The sequence below is a fragment of the Pelophylax lessonae genome (assembly GCF_965119305.1).
Source record: "Pelophylax lessonae genome assembly, chromosome: 9".
NCBI lineage: Eukaryota > Metazoa > Chordata > Amphibia > Anura > Ranidae > Pelophylax > Pelophylax lessonae.
Genome location: NC_138776.1, coordinates 266,455,661 through 266,476,010, shown reverse-complemented (window position 1 = coordinate 266,476,010; position 20,350 = coordinate 266,455,661). Strand labels below are relative to the sequence as shown.

Genomic DNA, 20,350 nt, shown 5'->3' with positions numbered 1-20,350 from the left:
TTCAATTATCCCGACATTGACTGGGAAGAGGGGACTACACACTCACAGAAGGCCCGTCTATTCATGGAAACCTTACAGGACAACTACATGTCTCAGTTGGTGGATTCTCCTACTAGAGAAAATGCAGTGCTGGATCTATTGATCACTAATAACCCTGACCTAATCTCGAAGGTAGGAGTCCAGGACAACCTGGGCTCTAGCGATCACAGGATGATCACATTTAGCGTAAATAACAATAGAACAAGGCAAGTGGGGAACATAAGAACCCTAAACTTCAGAAGGGCAAACTTTCCAAAATTATACTCATTGATGGAAAGGGTAAACTGGGACCAGACCCTAGGAACACTGACCACAGAGGAAAAATGGGAATGCTTTAGGAACATATTAAACAAATGCATCTCGCAGTGCATTCCTATGGGAAATAAATTTAGAAGAGACAAAGCCAAACCTGGCTGGCTAAGCCATAATATTAAAAAACGTATTAGGGGGAAAAAAAATGGCCTTCAAGAAATATAAATCAGAGGGCACAGCATCGGCTTTCCAGCAATACAAGGAGGCAAATAAGAAAAGTAAATATGAAATCAAAATGGCTAAGATCAACTTTGAGAGACAAATAGCGGAGGATAGTAAAAAGAACCCAAAGAAATTCTTTAAATATATCAACAGCACAAAAACTAGGGCAGAGCATATTGCACACATAATTAACGATGATGGGAGGATGGTTACAGAGGACACTGAAAAAGCAAACGTGCTGAACGCTTTTTTCTGACCATGACTGTATGGTTAGTAGTAATTCACAGAACTTGCCGCTATGGCTAAGAGAGGGTGAAATCTGGGAAAGGCTGGATAAAATTAAAACAAATAAATCACCAGGCCCGGATGGCGTACATCCGAGAGTACTCAAGGAACTCAGTAAGGTTATATCTAGATCACTGTTCCTGATCTTTGCTGACAGTTTTATGACAGGAAATGTACCAGGGGATTGGAGGAAAGCTAACGTGATACCGATATTCAAAAAAGGGCAGAGGCATATACCGGGAAATTATAGGCCTGTCAGTCTGACATCAGTAGTATGTAAACTTCTGGAGGGGATGATAAGGGACTATATCGTAGAGTTTGCTAAGGACAACAGCATCATCAGCAGTAACCAGCACAGGTTTACAAATGGGCATTCTTGTCAAACCAATCTCTTAACATTCTACGAGGAGGTGAGCTGTGAGCTAGGTAGGGGGAGACCAGTGGATGTGGTGTACCTGGATTTCGCTAAGGTGTTTGATACAGTTCCCCACAAGCGCTTAATTTATAAAATAAGATCTGCAGGCATCGACCGCAAGGTTTGCTCTTGGATACGGAACTGGCTAAAAAGGAGTGTCCAAAGGGTGGTAATAAACAGCGCATACTCAGACTTGTCTGAGTTGGTAAGTGGGGTCCCCCAAGGCTCAGTCCTGGGATCAACCTTGTTCAATTTATTCATAAACAGCATTGAGGACGGGATCAGTAGTCCTATATCAGTTTTTGCTGATGACACAAAATTGGGCAGGGCAATAACTGCACAGCATGAAGCAGATATCCTACAGAATGACCTGGACAAAATAACAGAGTGGGCAACGACATGGCAAATGAGGTTTAATGTGGAGAAGTGTAAAGTTTTGCACTTGGGGACTAAAAACATAAAAGCGCAATACACTTTAGGGCGGGAACCTTTGGGGGAATCAAAAATGGAGAAGGATCTGGGAGTCTTGGTAGAGGATAGACTAGGCAACAGCATGCAATGTGAAACGGCAGCTGCCAAAGCCGGCAGAATATTAGCATGCATAAAGAAAGGGATGTATTCCAGGGATAAGTCTATAATCCTTCCACTTTATAAAACTCTGGTCCGACCGCATCTGGAGTATTCTGCCCAGTTCTGGTCGCCAGTCCTCAGGAGGGATGTGTTGGAGCTGGAGAGAGTCCAGAGAAGGGCAACTAAATTAATTAGGGGATTGGAGGACCTTAATTATGAAGAGCATCTGCAATCGCTTGATTTATTCTCCCTGGAGAAGAGACGCCTGAGAGGGGACATGATAGCAATTTTTTAATATCTCAATGGTGATCTCAGCATAGAAAAAAAGCTATTCAGTCGAAAGGATTGCATGAGGACTCGAGGGCATACAATGCGATTAGAGGAGAAGCGTTTTAACCTCAGGAAACGCGGGGGGTTCTTTACTGTTAGGGCTACAAGATTGTGGAATTCTCTACCACAAGAGGTGGTTTCTGCGGGAAGTATGGTGGCTTTCAAAAGACTCTTAGACGTACATCTCAAGGATCAGAACATTCAGGGGTATGAGAGATGATTACAGCCACACACACCTACACAGGGGGAACTGGATGGACTATTGTCTTTATTCAACCTCAACTACTATGTAACTATGTGTCTGGATGGTGACTGTATCATTGTGTGTGTCAGGTTCCTATAAGGTGTCAGGATGTCACTGTCAATTTCTCCATGGAGGAGTGGGAGTATTTAGAAGGACACAAGGATCTCTACAAGGACGTCATGATGGACAATCAGCCGCCCCTCACATCACCGGGTAAGAGGAGACTTTATTGTAAAGGAGAGAGCAGTACGGAGGATCCACCTAGATCCCCCATCATCTGATAAACACATAGAAACAATGTATTCAGTCAGTGTGTGTGTTTCCTACAGATGGATCCAGTAATGGGAACCCACCAGAGAGATGTCCCCGTCCTCTGTATTCCCGGGATTCCACACAGGAAGGTCACACCATCCCCCACCATCATCAGGTAGATGAGGAACAATCACTGATAGTATCATTAGGATCTGTACATTATCTGCATTGTTACCATTGATGTAATTTTTATTTTATAATCAGAGTGGAAACCTGAGAGATTCTAAAGTTGATGTTGAAGAAGAGACAAAAGAGGAGGATGGGGTGATGGAGGAGTCAGAGATTCCAAAAGAACACAAAGATCTGTCCCAGGACACCATGGTGGAGTCATCCAGCTACAGAAACCCACCAGAGAGATGTCCCCGTCCTCTGTATTCCCGGGACTCCACACAGGAAGATCACAACTACGCAAAACATGATCAGGTAGGTGAGACGGAGCATCTAAAACAGATTTGTGGAAATGATATGTGGATTTTTTTATGTGAGCTTATATTTTGCAGATGTTATTTTCCCTCATGTTCTTTGTTTAGGGTGAAGATGTGATTTATATAAATGTTGAGGGTAAAGAAGAGAGGTATGTGAGGGATTATCACCGGTCTATGAAGGAGGATAGAATAAAGAGGATTTTTATAGAGGAGGACACTCCTGCAGAGATCAGCACAGGTAGGTCATTCCTCCACACATACTGCTCACTGATTGGTCCAGAGTAGGGTGGGACTGGGTGATATCAGCCTGTAATCCCCTGGTCACTTTCCTGAGCTGTGTTCCCCGTCCTGTATTCCTGTATTTCTCTTGGACAATCTTCCTTCTCTGTGCTGCAGACACAATTTATGTCTCTAGACTGGATTTACGGAGATTCTGGGGTTCAGCTGGCAGCAAATTGTTGGTGTTGATTAACCCATGCACCTGGAGTATGTGTCTTTGTCCCATACCCCGGGTCTAGCAAGATCTCTAAAATGAACACTTCTACCCGGGTGACTTGCTCTGTTATTTGCTGACTGTGCCGGGTGGAGGGATATGTCTGTATAGTCTCACACCCAAGTCACTGAGTGTAGTCTCAGGAGATGGGAGGCAGCGGTGTGGGACCTCTGCAACTTGTCTCAACATTTAAGCTTCCACTGATTACTGGATACCAATTTTATGAATCCTAACCCTTCACTATATACTCTATGTTGTACATTACATACTCCTGACTTCTACTCTCTCCCCTCTACCCACTGCTATATATATACACATAATATGGAGTCTCATTTGTTACACCCATTTTCTACCAGCTGAACATTTTATATCTGATGATTTGATTGGAGGACAGACTTTTACATGGTGATAATAATGTGATAAAATCCTCCAACTATGGAACCTTAAACAGAAAGAGATAATGAGGGAGGAGTCAGTAACCCAATGATGGTGGTCTTCAGGATCAGTCCAGTCTTCATCTTGGTTGTTCTCCACCCATCCTCACTCTCTGACCCCTGGTGGGGCTCAGCCCCGCTGTTATTCATGACTAAATCATGGACTAATGAAGGAAGTGCAGAACTTCTTGTGTTGGGAAGATGGCAATGAGTGATAGAGGGGGTGGGGCAGGAGTCAGCAGCAATGATGGCCAGATCTAGAAGCAAAAAGAACAAAAATGGGCGCACCGACCGAGCACATTATCCTCAATAAAAGGCTTTATTTAAGTAACTTTAAAAATGGCTACTCACAGACGTAGATAAAAGTATAACGTATCAAGCTGGATTGCTCAACTGTCCATGTTTAGTCCATATAATCGTCCATGACCGATGAGATGACTGATGCGTTTCGAGGCCTAGCCTCCTCCTCAGAGCCACTGTGTCATGGCTGTCTCTTTGGTTTAAACGCGTCAGTCATCTCATCGGTCATGGACGATTATATGGACTAAACACGGACAGTTGAGCAATCCAGCTTGATACGTTATACTTTTATCTACGTCTGTGAGTAGCCATTTTTAAAGTTACTTAAATAAAGCCTTTTATTGAGGATAATGCGCTAGGTCGGTGCGCCCTTTTTTGTTCTTTTTGCTTCTAGTACCGGTGGACTACCCCAGTCCGATAAGGGCAGCAAGACCTTAGCCATCTGAGAAGCCAGTTGTCAGTCCCGTGAGGAGTGTGGTCGAGGGGCCAAGCGCAGGAGAAGGGTGGTTACAGGGTCGGTGCTAGACTATTTTACGCCCTAGGCAAGACCAGCTACTTGCGCCCCCCCCCCCCCCCCCCAAAAAAGGAAAGGGGTCAAAAACTCCTCTGTCATACCCAGTAACCCTGATCTGATGGTTCCTCCATGTTATGCTGTCATACCCAGTGACCCCCATATTCTTCCATGTCACACCCGGGGACCCTAATGTCCCTCCATGTCACACCCAGGGACTTTGATGTTTTTCCATGTCACACCCTGGGACCCCAATATTGCTCCATGTCATGCTGTCATACCCACTGACCCAGATGTTCCTCCATGTCACACTCAGGGACTCCCGTGTTCCTCAATGTCTTGCTGTCATACCCAGTAACCCCAATATTTCTCTGTCAGACCTTGATGTTACTCCATGTCACACTAGGGGACCCTGATGTTACTCCATGTCACACTTGGGGACCCTGATGTTACTCCATGTCACACTTGGGGACCCCAATCCCCCATGACACACCCAGGGACCCCAATTCCTCATGGCACACCTGGTGACCCCGAACCCACGTTACACCCGGTGACCCCTATCCCCCATGGCACACCTGGTGACCCCAATTCCCTTTCATACCAGGGATGCTCCATGTAACACCCAGGGGCCCCGATCCCCTGTTCTGGGGACACTCACTGGATGGTATGAAGAGAGTGGCCCGCACTTTGCTCTCCCTCACTGTGATCCTGCTGATTCCTTCTCCCAGGACGCTCCTCTCCTGGACCAAAGTTCTCACCACAGCTCCAACCAGCTCCTGGTGGAGGGAGAAGCAGCAGTCGGAGAGCTCCGCATGTCCTTCATCACCAACCTCCTCAGACAATTCCGGTGCCTCGTTGCTTCTGCCCCAGTAAAGGTTCCGCCCTACAGTGCCGAGCTCCGCCTCAGGTTCAGTCCTCCGCTCCCTGCTTAATACCGACCCAGGGAAATGAACGGCTGCCCACCAACTCAGTGCAGAGAGTCTCTTCCTGCCTGGGGTTAAGGCCGCTCAGCTCCAGCCAAAGAGGATCATCATGCAGGCAGCACTCTGGTGGGCTCCCTTCCTGCCTCTTGGGGCCCCTCCAACAGTGGTGGAAAGCCAGGACCTGGTAATTCCACCACTGCTCAAGACACCTGGCATCTTCCTCTGTCCCTTCTTCCTCCCCCACCACCACCCCTCCCCTCAGCTCACAATAATCATTCATGATGGAGAGAGAGTGCCGACTCGTGGCTGCGCCCCTAAGTGGCAATGCGCCCTAGGCGGCTGCCTAGTTTGCCTAGTTGAAGCACCGGCCCTGGGTGGTTACACCTTATTGTTTTTTGATGGCCAGATCTGCATGGCTACACTAGGAAACCGAGGTCACACTATACAGTAGTAAAGTAAATTAATAGTGAAAACATCCACACACCAGCAAACATGAAGATTCAAGAAACCATAAACTGAATGACAAAACATCCAACCACCTAACTTTAATACAATATATACAAAACGAGGAACACAGGGAATACTGAAGTTGCAAGGAAGGGAGAACCAGGACTGGGGGTCAGGAACAAGGGGAGCAGATATAAGGCAGTGGGATGCAGGGTACAGGATTCAGGGCAAGAGCAAGATAAGGAGCAGGAAAAATGGCAAGCAACATCTGACCACCTAAAGCAAAATACTGACACGAAATGTAATAGCAGAGGAGGGACTAAACACTCTCCCAGCAGGCAGCACCAGGCAAAGACTGATCACTAGAAACTTCTGTCTGCTGCAGGGAAACAATCTGTAGTGGACACTGGAGCTACAACCCTCCATCTAGAGTACCACAGGGCCACCAGCAGGTGATCGAGATGGGGACACTTTTCCTTTAATCTCCACATCTCCTATTAAAGACAGTTCTCGTTGTTTCCTCACTCTCTGACTAAGGTCCATGAATAAAGAAATGAACTGGTAGGAAATTCAGAGGACCCATTTACTAGTTAGCTTGAGGGGGGAATTGTAAGATCCTCAGAGACAAAGCTGCCCAATGTTGGCGGAGTCCTGGTTTAGGGGAACCAATCTGCTGATGTCTAGTAATAATCTTTGTATTTCTATTTTAGTAGATGGACGGGAGATGAGGAAAACCTCAGAGGATTGTCTCACTTTGTCTCCAGACTGTAAAGTAGAAGATGAGGACATCACACAGTACAGTCAAGCAGAAAACCCGACTACCTCAAATGTCCATCCGGCATCACACAGTGTAGATGGACCATCGTATTCCTCTTATCCTAAGAAACCTCAGACTGTACGGGACAGTGCCGTCCTTCCAACAGATAAAAGGTTTCCCTGTACTGAGTGCGGGAAGGGTTACCATTATAAATCACAACTTAATAGGCATAAAAGATCTCACACAGGGGAGAAGCCATTTTCCTGTCCTGAGTGTGGGAAGTGCTTCCGTTTTAAATCCCTCCTTATTGTGCATAAAAGATCTCACACAGGTGAGAAGCCGTATTCTTGTCTTGAGTGCGGAAAATGTTTTGCTGATAAATCATACCTTGTGAAACATCAAAGTTCTCACATGGGGGAGAAACCACATACCTGTCCTGAGTGTGGGAAATGCTTTGCAGATAGATCCAGTATTTACACACATCGAAGATTGCACACGGGGAAGCCGCATTCCTGTACTGAGTGTGGGAAATGTTTTTCAAAGAAGTCCGTTCTTTACGCACATCAGAGGTCTCACACAGGGGAGAAGCCATTTTCCTGTCCTGAGTGTGGGAAGGGCTTTAGTTTTAAATCCCTTCTTATTCTGCATACAAGATCTCACACAGGTGAGAAGCCGTATTCTTGTCTTGAGTGCGGAAAAGGTTTTGCTGATAAATCATACCTTGTGAAACATCAAAGATCTCACACGGGAGAGAAATTACATACCTGTCCTGAGTGTGGGAAGAAATGCTTTGCAGATAAATCCAGTATTTACACATTTCAAACATGGCACACGGGTAGGCCGCATTACTGTCCTGAGTGTAGGAAATTTTTTTTCAAATAAGTCCCTTCTTTACGCACATCAGAGGTGTCACACAGGGGAGAAGCCGTATTCCTGTCCTGAGTGCGGGAAATGTTTTTCATTGAGGTCTCATGTTCACAGACATCAGACAGTGCACATGAAGCCGAAGCCACTTTTCCTGTTCTAAGTGAGGAAAATGTTCCTCACTGAAGTCCTGTCTTCCTGTACACAACCCTTGAGGTGTATTAGTGTGGGAAATGTCTTGTATATGAATGTTGGTGGACATGTGGGGAAGAAGCACACCCTGATATACACCTCAGATATACTCCATGGCTGATCTTCATCATGTAAGAAACCCTTCATAAGGAGATCAGAGATCACCAAAGACATGGATGAAGTGTTGTCCCGTGTTGGCCATTGATAGCAGGAGAAAAATAAAAACAGAGTTCTTACCTTTCATTGGCTGAGTGCATTTTGTGGTGTAAGGCTTCTCAAAAACGTAAAGGTCTGTTTTTAAATAATTCGTTGAACGAATGGGACACGTTTTCGCCCAGCCATGACAAATATTTGATGGGGGGAGGGTACAGATGTAGAATTAGCCAGCGGGGAGCAAGATTCAGAGGGCACAAATGGGGACATTAGTGGTAGGGTGTTTAGAGTACCTAAATCCAAGGTGGGTATGGGGAAACATCACAAGAGCTGCCTAAAAACATCATCAAACGAGGATATAGTATGCAGCCGGTCAAAATTATGAGGTTTGTATACCAAAGCCAGAAGCCTGGCCAACAAGATGGGAGAGCTGGAGCTGCTGATGTTTGAGGAGGACTTAGATTTTATGCGGATAACAGAGACTTGGTTTGACAGCTCTCATGACTGGATGGCGACCATTCAGGGGTATTCCCTTTATCGCAGAGATAGAGAAGGTAAAAAAAGGGGGAGGGGTATGTCTGTATATTAAGAACAGTGTACAGGTAAATATGAGAGATGATATTAATAATGGAGCTATGGACTAGGCAGAATCTCTATGGGTAGAACTTCAAAGGGAAGGAACTATAGGGAAGGTAATATTGGACGTATGCTATAGGCCCCCCAACCAGAGGGAGGAGGGGGAGGCGGACCTCCTTTTACAGATAGGATTGGCAGCAAGGATGGGAAATGTCATTATAATGAGGGACTTTAATTATCCAGATATAGACTGGGCAGAAGGAACCACGCATTCAGCCAAGACTCGGCAGTTCCTAAATGGTTTGCAGGACAATTTTATTGGTCAGATGGTGAACGCACCGACAAGAAACAATGCAGTACTTGACCTACTGATTACCAACAATACAGACCTGCTCACGGATATAGAAATACGGGACAACTTAGGAAACAGTGACCATAAGTCAATACGTTTCAGTATTAATTACAGTAATAGGAAACACAAGGGTAATATAAGGTGTAACATGGGGGACCATTAGCTCAGTGGCAGATGCGTTTTTCAGTGATTCACTGTAGTCAGGACTGTGGTTTAATGGCATGGCAGCCCATTTTTATTAAAACAATAAGGAAAGTCCATAACATAGTTTTTCCCAACCAGGGGTTCTTCGCCAGTAAATACAAAACTGAAAATACTAGCCCACCTGGCTCTCTCACTCTCGTGCAGTTTTTCCTCAGCAGTACCTCTGCACTTTATGCTGGTCCCCAGACCATGGACTCTCTGAAGCTGACCGTTTCACTGTGGCCTTGGTCCTCAGGCCGTCTCCTGTCTCTTCAGACACACACATACACGTGCTCTCGCTGCCACCTGCAGCCACTGACTCCCAGAGAGAGTATTGGAGTCCTCCTGACTCCCCACGAACAGACCTCCTGTCTGTTGGATGAAGCAGTCTCCAACTGGGAGCCCTGAGGTCTTCCTAGACTTTCATTATAAGGGATCTGTGCACCTGAGCACACACCCTGCTGGTCATCAACAAAACATGGACACAGAGTTGGAGATTCCGTCCCTCCCAAGACACTGAAATCTCCAAACTACAGAGCCCCATCCAGGTATACCAAATCCTGGAGTAAGCTGCAAAAGCAGTTTTCTCCACTGCACATCTATGCTCTGTAGTCCTGCACAGAGTCAATGTGCACACTCTGTGTCTTTTAAATGACCACTTTCACTGTGACAGAGTCTTGACCTGTCACAAAGGACACTGAATTTCAAAAGAGACAATTTCCCAAAACTGCGCTCTATGCTAGAAAATATCAAATGGGATAGAACCCTGGGAACAAAGAACACGGAGGAAAATGGGAGTGCTTCAAGAGCATACTAAACAAAGGGATTGGCCAGTGCATTCCAAAGGGAAATAAATTTAAAAGAGCAAAACTAAACCCTGGGTGTCTAAACTGCAACATAAAAATGCATATTAACACTAAAGAAAAGGCCTTCAAAAAATACAAGGCTGAGGGGTCATTGACAGCATTCAAGCATTACAAAGAGTGTAATAAGAAATGTAAAGGCAAAATCAAGTCGGCTAAAATAGAACACGAGAGACATATAGCGGAAGAGAGTAAAAAGAACCCCAAGAAATTCTTTAAGTATATAAATTGTAAGAAAGCGAGGCCAGAACACATTGGCCCCATAAAAGACGATGAAGGAAATTTGGTCACTGAGGACAGAGAAAAGGGGGTAGTGTTAAATAATTTCTTCTCTTCAGTCTTCACAAACGAATCGGGGGGCTACACTAACCCAGCTTGTAATGCTAAACTAAATAATACACCTCAGGAAGTACTGCCATGGCTAACAGAAGATAGACTTCGAACTCAACTAGAGAAACTTAGCATAAATCACTGGGACTGGATGGCTTGCACCCAAGGGTTCTTAAAGAGCCTAGCCAGGTGATTGCCACACCATTTTTCTTGATCTTTAAGGATAGTCTACAGACGGGTATGGTGCCAGCAGATTGGAAAAAAGCCAACGTGATACCAATATTTAAAAAGGGGCCGAGATATATCCCGGGTAACTATAGCCCAGTCAGCCTAACATCAGTAGTCTGCAAGATTTTTGGAGGGGATGTTAAGGGACCACATACAAGACTTTAGTAATGAAAACTGTATTATTAGTAGTAATCAGCATGGATTCATGAAAAATTGTTCTTGCCAAACCAATCTATTAACCTTCTACGATGAAGTGAGCTACCACCTAGATAAAGGTAAGCCTGTGGATGTGGTGTATCTGGAATCTGGAAAGGCCTTTGACACCGTTCCCCACAAATGCTTACTGTACAAACTAAGGAATGTGGGTATGGACCATAGGGTGAGTACCTGGATAGAGAACTGGCTCCAGGGGAGAGTCCAGAGGGTGTTGATAAATGAAGAGTACTCGGATTGGGCGGGTGTGGAAAGTGGGGTCCCCCAAGGTTCAGTCCTGGGACCAATCCTGTTGAATTTATTCATAAATGATCTAGAGGAGGGGATATCTAGTACAATCTCAGTATTTGCGGATGATACTAAACTAGGCATGCCAATATCTTCTATGCAGGACCTGAACAAAATAATGGGGTGGGCAACTACATGGCAGATGAGGTTTAATGTTAAAAAATGTAAAGTAATGCACTTGGGTGCCAGAAACCAGAAAGCAAGCTACTCACTAGGGGGGGGGGGGGGACCTCTGGGTGAGTCTAGGGTGAAAAAGGACCTGGGGGTACTGGTGGACACTCCAGAAATAAAGACATTATTCTCCCTCTCTACAAGACCCTGGTCCGGCCACATCTGGAGTATGCTGTCCATTTCAGGGCACCGGTCCTCAGGAAGGATGTGCTGGAACTGGAAAGAGTCCAGAGAAGGGCAACAAAAATAATTAGGGGAATGGAGGACATCGGCTATGAGGAAAGACTACAAGCACTGAACTTATTCTCTCTGGAGAGGAGACGATTGAGGGGGGATATGATATCAATGTACAAATATTGTACTGGCAACCCTAGCATATGGAAAAAACCTATTCGGAGGAAGGAAATACAATAAGATACGTGGCCACTCACTAAAACTAGAGGAAAGGCGGTTTAACCTTAAAATACGCAGGGGGTTCTTCACTGTCAGAGCAGTAAGGATGTGGAATTCTCTTCCACAAACAGTGGTATCAGCAGGGAGCATCGATAGTTTCAAAAAACGATTAGATGGGCACCTTAAAGACCACAAAATAGAGGGGTATAAAATGTACCGGTTAACAGCAAACACACACACACATCATAGGTTAAACTGTATGGACTAAGGTCTTTTTTCAACCTCACAAACTATGTAACTATATTTGCCATATTTTGTTTTAGATCATTGGCTCCATTTAGTAGCCATAATTGTGGTATTACACTACTTATATGGATGGAGAAATTTAAGGAAAAATACCGCATTGTAGTCAGTAGATGGCGCTGACGATCATAGGAAATCAATATGCTTATGAACCACTTCCTGCCTGCTGGGGGGGGGGGGGCATGTCCAAGATGGCCACTGATGGCAGTCGCGCATTGCTAGAGCTCCGGAGCTATGGACATCGTATGACGTCTTTCAGGCTTTCAGTGGAGATATCTGGGTGACGGGAGCAGTTGTCGGCATCATTTAGATATATATTTTTTTCCAGCCGATTCCCTGCCCCGATATGATTGATAAAACAATCATATCGGCTGTTCGGCCACTTGATTTTTTTTTACAGGCGGCAGGAGGGGACAATCCCCCCCACCCACCGATGCTTCTACCAGCTCACCAGTGCGATCGGTGGGCCAGAGAATGAATCTGTCAGCGTCGGAAGTTTACGATAGAGCTGACCGAGGACCAGATGGTTCCCGGTAATCTCTCGGTCTCTGACCTTCGGAGGCTGGTGCAACGTTATGATGTCACTTCCTGCACCCGGCAATTGTGAACAATGCCGCGTTTTGTACCAGGAGAGGCCGACATAGTTTTTTTTTTTTTTTGATCTCAGGCTTTCCAACCTTGAGGAGAGATGTGGGGTCTTATAGACCATGGCTCTCTCCATAAAAAGGACCTGTCATGCCCTATTCCTATTACAGGTTTCCTCCACTGTCCAATGTGCTTCCCCATTGGACCAGTGGGGACACTCCCTCAGACCACATGAATCACACACTGAACACATTGAGCAGACCAAACTCACAGATCCTGCTCCCTGTTAAGCAGAGAGAATATAGAATTGACCCGCTCCTCCTCTGATAGGCAGACAGAGCCAAAAACTATACTCACTCTCTAGCACCTATCTAGGAGGGTGCTACATATATATATATATACTGAACATACACACAAGCATGTGTGTTTGTTGAGCCTTGGGGTGTACACCCTAATGCTATAGGTTGCGCACACCTGGTGACTGCAGAATGACAGTTCCTGTTGGTGAAAGCTGAGCAAATATACTGGGGTGGGTCAGCGATATCAGGGATTCGACAGGGACATTTTCAAGCAACTTTCTCCAAAACTGTACGACATAATGAAAAAACTGGAGGCTAACGTTTTACTATGTTGCAAAATGACTCTGTTTGTTCCTAACCGAAAAAAAATATTTCTTTCTACCCATTGGTGGGAGTGGAGATGACCCCCATCTATAAGGATATACAGTACATACACACACAACACAAGGCCGTGTTCACACTACGAGACGTTTCTCGGAGCTGCAGTTTCTCTGAGCTCCACAAGATGGTGATCTCACTTCTACCCAGACAAGTCTCTATGGAAGAAAGGAAGTGATGTCAGGTGCAGACAGGAAGTGATGTCAGGTACACCCAGGAAATTTCATGTGGTACGAAGCAGAGAGAAGACCTGGCAGCAGAGGAGGTAATAAGATCTTATTTTCTATTCACAAGAAACTCCAAATAATTCTTACTTTAATTTGCCAAAATGATCTCTCTCTATAAGAAAGCCTGAATAGATAAAATGATGATGGAGGAGGACCGGAGTGACATGACTGAGAAGATACTAAATCTCACCCTGGAGATCATCTACCTGCTGACCGGAGTGGTGAGGAGGATTTTGGGAGGTCACATGACATCACTCTTATCTCTATTAACCACTTGCCGATCGCCGCACGACTATATACTGCGGCGGTCAGCCCCTCCTGGGCAAAGTGACGTACCGGTACGTCACTCGCCCACGAGCCTGTAGGGGGCGAGCACTCACCCCCGCTCGTTCATTAACATCCCCGCGCATGTGACCGGCGGCTTCGATGTCCGCCGGCCACTCGCGATCTCGCTCAGGAGAGGGAGAAAGGCAGACGGCTGATTCTCCCTTAGATCATGACAGAGGCTATGCGATCCTGCTATGTAGGATCGTATGTCTCTGTTATGATCTAACAAGCCACGCCCCTTGACAGTTAGATTTACGCCCCTAGGGACACACTTAACCCCTTGATCACCAATAAAGTTAACCCCTTCCCTGCCAGTGTCATTTTTACAGTAACAGTGCATATTTATAGCACTAATTACTGTAGTAATGTCACTGGTACCCCCAAAAGTGTCAAAAATGTCAGTCAGGGGTCCGATCTGTCCACCACAATGTCACAGTCCCGCAAAAAAAATCGCAGATCGCCGCCATTACTAGTTTAAAAAAAAACAATAAAAATGACATAAATCTTTCCCGTAGTTAGTAAACAAAATATCTTCTGCGCAAACCAATCAAAATACGCTTATTGCGATTTTTTTTTTTTTTACCAAAAATATGTAGCAGAAAACAAATTGGCCTAAAATGTTAAAACATTTTAACTTTTACATTTTTTTTGAGAATTTCAAATAAAAAAATGTGAAAAATATTGTTATTTTTTAAAAAATTGTCACTCTCTTTTTGTTTATAGCGCAAAAAGTAAAAATCGCACAGTTGATCAAATACCACCAAAGAAAGCTCTGTTTGTGGGAAAAAAAGGACGTCAATTTCATTTGGATACAGTGTCGCACAACCGCGCAATTGTCTGTTACAGTCACGTAGTGCCGAATCGCAAAATAGGGCCTGGTCTTTCAGCAGGCAAATCCTCGGGGCTTAAGTGGTTAATAAAACACAGACCTGACCAGAGAGGTGGGGAGGATTCTGGAAGGTCACATGACATCACTCTTATCTCTATTAATAAAACACAGACCTGACTAGAGAGGTGAGGAGGATTCTGGGAGATCACATGACATCACTCTTATCTCTATTAATAAAACACAGACCTGACCGGAGAGGTGAGGAGGATTCTGGGAGGTCACATGACATCACTCTTATCTCTATTAATAAAACACAGACCTGACTGGAGAGGTGAGGAGGATTCTGGGATTCTAACATGATATTCCTATTGATTGCTTAATACAGAGATTTCCTCTTCTGAGGTCAGGTGGTCATATGACCATCACAGTGCCTCCATGTGACTCCCTAAAACCTGAGAGACACAACATGCAGAAGATTCTAGAAGTCACCAAGAAGATGATGGAGCTGCTGACAGGAGAGGTGAGCGGTGCTGGGAATTCTGGGGCATTATCCAGTAACAGACCCCTCACATGACTGGCTGGCCAATATCCAAGGGTATTCGGTGTACCGAAAGGACAGGGTAGGAAAAAGAGGGGGAGGGGTATGTCTCTATGTCAAGAATAATGTAAGGGTGATAGAGAGGAGTGATATAATGGAAGGGATGAGTATGGAGTTAGAATCTGTGGGGGTAGAACTCCATAGGGAAGAAGTAAAGGGAAAAGTAATTGTGGGGGTTTACTATAGGCCACCCAACCAAAGGGAGGAGGTAGAGCTGGAATTTATATCACTGTTGGGTAAAGTGGCAAAACGGGGATCAGTCATCATATTGGGGGACTTCAATTATCCGACATTGACTGGGAAGAGGGGACTACACACTCACAGAAGGCCAGTCTATTCATGGAAACCTTACAGGACAACTACATGTCTCAGTTGGTGGATTCTCCTACTAGAAAAAATGCAGTGCTGGATCTATTGATCACTAATGACCCAGACCTAATCTCGGAGGTAGGAGTCCAGGACAACCTGGGCTCTAGCGATCACAGGATGATCACATTTAGCGTAAATAACAATATAGCAAGGCAAGAGGGGAACATAAGAACCCTAAACTTCAGAAGGGCAAACTTTCCCAAATTGTGCTCAATGATGGAAAGGGTAAACTGGGACCAAAGGATAGGACAAGGATAGGACCAATAGGATCACTGACCACTAAGGAAAAATGGGAATGCTTTAGGAACATATTAAACAAATGCATCTTGCAGGGTATTCCTATGGGAAATAAATTTAGAAGAGACAAAGCCAAACCTGGCTGGCTAAACCGTAATGTTAAAAAACTTATTAGGGGAAAAAAAATGGCCTTCAAGAAATATAAATCAGAGGGCACAGTATTGGCTTTCCAGCAATACAAGGAGGCAAATAAGAAAAGTAAATACAAAATTAAAATGGCTAAAATCAACTTTGAGAGACAAATAGCGGAGGATAGTAAAAAGAACCCAAAGAAATTCTTTAAATATATCAACAGCAAAAAAATTAGGGCAGCGCATATTGCACACATAATTAACGATGATGGGAGGATGGTTACAGTGGACACTGAAAAGGCAACCGTGCTGAATGCTTTTTTCTCGTCCGTCTTTACACAGGAAAAGGAGGGGTACACTGACCATGACTGTATGGTTAGCAGTAATTCACAGGACTTGCTGCTATGGCTAACAGAGGGTGAAATCAGGGAAAGGCTGGATAAAATTAACACAAATAAATCACCAGGCCCAGGTGGCGTACATCCGAGGGTACTCAAAGAACTCCGTAAGACTATATCTAGACCACTGTTCCCAATCTTTTCTGACCGTATTAAGACAGGAAATGTACCAGGGCATTGGAAGAAAGCTAACATGATTCCGATATTCAAAAAAGGGCAGAGGTATGTCCTGGGAAATTATAGGCCTGTCAGTCTGACATCGATAGTATGTAAACTTCTGGAGGGGATGATAAGGGACTATATCGTAGAGTTTGCTAAAGACAACAACATCATCAGCAGTAATCAGCACGGGTTTTCAAATGGGCGTTCTTGTCAAACCAATCTCTTAACATTCTACGAGGAGGTGAGCTAGATAGGGGCAGACCAGTGGATGTGGTGTACCTGGATTTCGCTAAGGCGTTTGATACAGTTCCCCACAAGCGCTTAATTTATAAAATAAGGTCGGCAGGTATCGACAGCAAAGTTTGCTCTTGGATACGGAACTGGCTAAAAAGGAGTGTCCAAAGGGTGGTAATAAATAGCGCATACTCAGACTGGTCTGAGGTGGTAAGTGGGGTCCCCCCAAGGCTCAGTCCTGGTACCAACCTTGTTCAATTTATTCATAAACAGCTTTAAGGATGGGATCAGTTTTTGCAGATGACACAAAATTGGGCAGGGCAGTAACTGCACAGCATGAAGCAGATATCCTACAGAATGACCTGGACAAAATAACGGAGTGGGCAACGACTTGGCAAATGAGGTTTAACGTGGAGAAGTGTAAGGTTTTGCACTTGGGGACTAAAAACATAAAAGCACAATACACTTGAGGGTGGGAACCTTTGGGGGAATCAAAAATGGAGAAGGCTCTGGGAGTCTTGGTAGAGGATAGACTAGGCAATAGCAGGCAATGTCAAGCGGCAGCTGCCAAAGCCGGCAGAATATTAGCATGCATAAAGAAAGGGATGTATTCCAGAGATAAAACTATAATCCTTCCACTTTATAAAACTCAGGACCGACCGCATCTGGAGTATTCTGTCCAGTTCTGGTCGCCAGTCCTCAAGAGGGATGTGTTGGAGTTGGAGAGAGTCCAGAGAAGGGCAACTAAACTAATTAGGGGATTGGAGGACCTTAATTATGAAGAGCGTCTGCAATCGCTTGATTTATTCTCCCTGGAGAAGAGACGACTGAGAGGGGACATGATAGCAATTTATAAATATCTCAATGGTGATCTCAGCATAGAAAAAAAAGCTATTCAGTCGAAAGGATTGCATGAGGACTCGAGGGCATACAATGCGATTAGAGGAGAAGCGTTTTAACCTCAGGCAACGCAGGCGGTTCTTTACTGTTAGAGCTACAAGATTGTGGAATTCTCTACCACAAGAGGTGGTTTCTGCGGGAAGGGGGGTTGCTTTCAAAAGACTCTTAGACGTACATCTCAAGGATCAGAACATTCAGGGGTATGAGAGATGATTACGGCCACATACACCTACACAGGTTGAACTGGATGGACTATTGTCTTTATTCAACCTCACCTACTATGTAACTATGTGTCTGGATGGTGACTGTATCATTGTGTGTGTCAGGTTCCTATAAGGTGTCAGGATGTCACTGTCAATTTCTCCATGGAGGAGTGGGAGTATTTAGAAGGACACAAGGATCTCTACAAGGACGTCATGATGGAGAATCAGCCGCCCCTCACATCACCGGGTAAGAGGAGACTTTATTGTAAAGGAGAGAGCAGTACGGAGGGTCCACCTAGATCCCCCATCATCTGATAAACACATAGAAACAATGTATTCAGTCAGTGTGTGTGTTTCCTACAGATGGATCCAGTAATGGGAACCCACCAGAGAGATGTCCCCATCCTCTGTATTCCCGGGATTCCACAGAGGAAGATCACAACTATTCAAAACCTGATCAGGTAGATGAGGAACAATCACTGATAGTATCATTAGGATCTGTACATTATCTGCATTGTTACCATTGATGTCATTTTTATTATATAATCAGAGTGGAAACCTGAGAGATTCTAAAGTTGATGTTGAAGAAGAGATAAAAGAGGAAGATAATGAGGATGGGGTGATGGAGGAGTCAGAGATTCCAAAAGGACACAAAGATCTGTCCCAGGACACCATGGTGGAGTTATCCAGCTACAGAAACCCACCAGAGAGATGTCCCCGTCCTCTGTATTCCTGGGATTCCACACAGGAAGATCACAACTACACAAAACATGATCAGGTAGGTGAGACGGAGCATCTAAAACAGATTTGTGGAAATGATATGTGGATTTTTTATGTGAGCTTATATTTTGCAGATGTTATTTTCCCTTGTGTTCTTTTTTTAGGGTGAAGATGTGATATATATAAATGTTGAGGGTAAAGAAGAGACGTATGTGAGGGATTATCACCGGTCTATGGAGGAGGATAGAATAACGAGGATTTTTATAGAGGAGGACACTCCTGCAGAGATCAGCACAGGTAGGTCATTCCTCCACACATAATAATATAAATAAGTTGCGCTAGAAAAATAAAACATATAATATGAATTATATTAACCACCTCCCACCCGGGCCATTGTAAATATACGGCCGGGTGGGAGTCTCCTCCTTCTGATCGGACGTTCCAGAACGTCCTTCAGAAGGAGAGAGATCGCGCCGCCGCGGGCACGAGCAGCAGCGCAATCTCGATGTGCCTGTGTCCCTAGGACACAGAGCAAAAAGCCTCGGCAGGAGGGCCCTGTGATTGGCCCTCCTGATCACATGACGGCTGTGTCCAATCACAGCCGTCATGTAATGTCAATACAGCCCTTGTAACGGCTTCGATCTCTTCTCCTCCTGACAGATCCTGTCAGTGAGGAGAAGAGCAGAGGATCGATACTGCAGCCGGGGTGATCAGTGAGTATTTCTAATTACTCACTGATCACAGGGGGGTGTCTGTGCTGGTAATCAGATGATTGATTACCAGTGCAGCCCTGGGGGGAGGGGGTGCCACTAGAGCCACCAGGGATGCCCACCCATGACTACCAGGGATGCCCACCATGGCCACCAGGGATGGCAAACAGGGCTCAGAGAGCCTGCCAGTGGTGCCCCCCTATTAGTGCTGCCCACCAATGCCATCTATCAGTGCTGCCCACCAGTGCCCGTTATTGCCATCTATCAGTGCCGCCCACCAGTGCCCATTATTGCCCACCAGTGCTGCCTATCAGTGCCCATCAGTGCCGCCCATCATTGCCACCTATCAGTGCCCATCAGTGCCGCCGATCAGTGCCCATCAGTGCTGCCTATCAGTGCCCATCAGCGGTGCCTATCAGTGCCCACCAATGCTGCATATCAGTGCTATCTATCAGTGCCACATATCAGTGCCCATCAGTGCTGCATATCAGTGCTACCTATCAGTGCCCATCAGTGCTGCATATCAGTGCCACCCCATCAGTGCCACCCCATCAGTGTCTCCTCATCAGTGCCTGTCAGTGCAGAGTCATCAGTGCCCATCAGTGCAGGAAAAAACATATCTATTTACAAAATTTTATAACCTAAACAAAAAAACTTTTTTTTTTTTTTTTAAACTTTTCGGTCTTTTTTATTTGTGCACCAAAAAAGAAAAAACCTGGCGGTGATCAAATACCACCAAAATAAAGCTCTATTTGTGGGGAAAAAAAATGACACAAATTTGGTTTAGGTACAATGTTGCATGACCGCGCAATTGTCATTCAAAATGCAACAGGGCTAAAAGCTGAAAATTGGTCTGGGAAGGAAGGGGGTTTAAGTACCCAGTATTGAGGTGGTTAAGAAAAAAATATAGTAATCCAAAAAAATGTCCGTGTAAATGTCCAATAGTTGGAAACGTGATGTGAGGTAACTGTGCAG

The 20,350-nt window shown here is 45.0% G+C and overlaps 3 protein-coding genes across 3 annotated transcripts in view; all 3 read left to right on the top strand.

Moving 5' to 3' along the window:
* LOC309564447 (uncharacterized protein) overlaps positions 1-20,350 on the top strand; it is a 714,240-nt gene that overhangs the window by 484,082 nt on the left and 209,808 nt on the right.
* LOC309563950 (uncharacterized protein) overlaps positions 1-20,350 on the top strand; it is a gene marked incomplete at its 3' end in the record, with an annotated part of 302,349 nt that overhangs the window by 251,369 nt on the left and 30,630 nt on the right. The window lies entirely within an intron of this gene.
* The window catches only part of LOC309563951 (uncharacterized protein), a gene marked incomplete at its 3' end in the record, with an annotated part of 261,782 nt that overhangs the window by 238,416 nt on the left and 3,016 nt on the right, over positions 1-20,350 (top strand). The window contains exons 3-5 of the mRNA XM_082268580.1: positions 2,874-3,092; positions 18,496-18,723; positions 18,830-18,962. Coding sequence (XP_082124706.1) covers positions 2,874-3,092; positions 18,496-18,723; positions 18,830-18,962 — 580 coding nt within the window. The remainder of the gene's footprint in view (positions 1-2,873; positions 3,093-18,495; positions 18,724-18,829; positions 18,963-20,350) is intronic.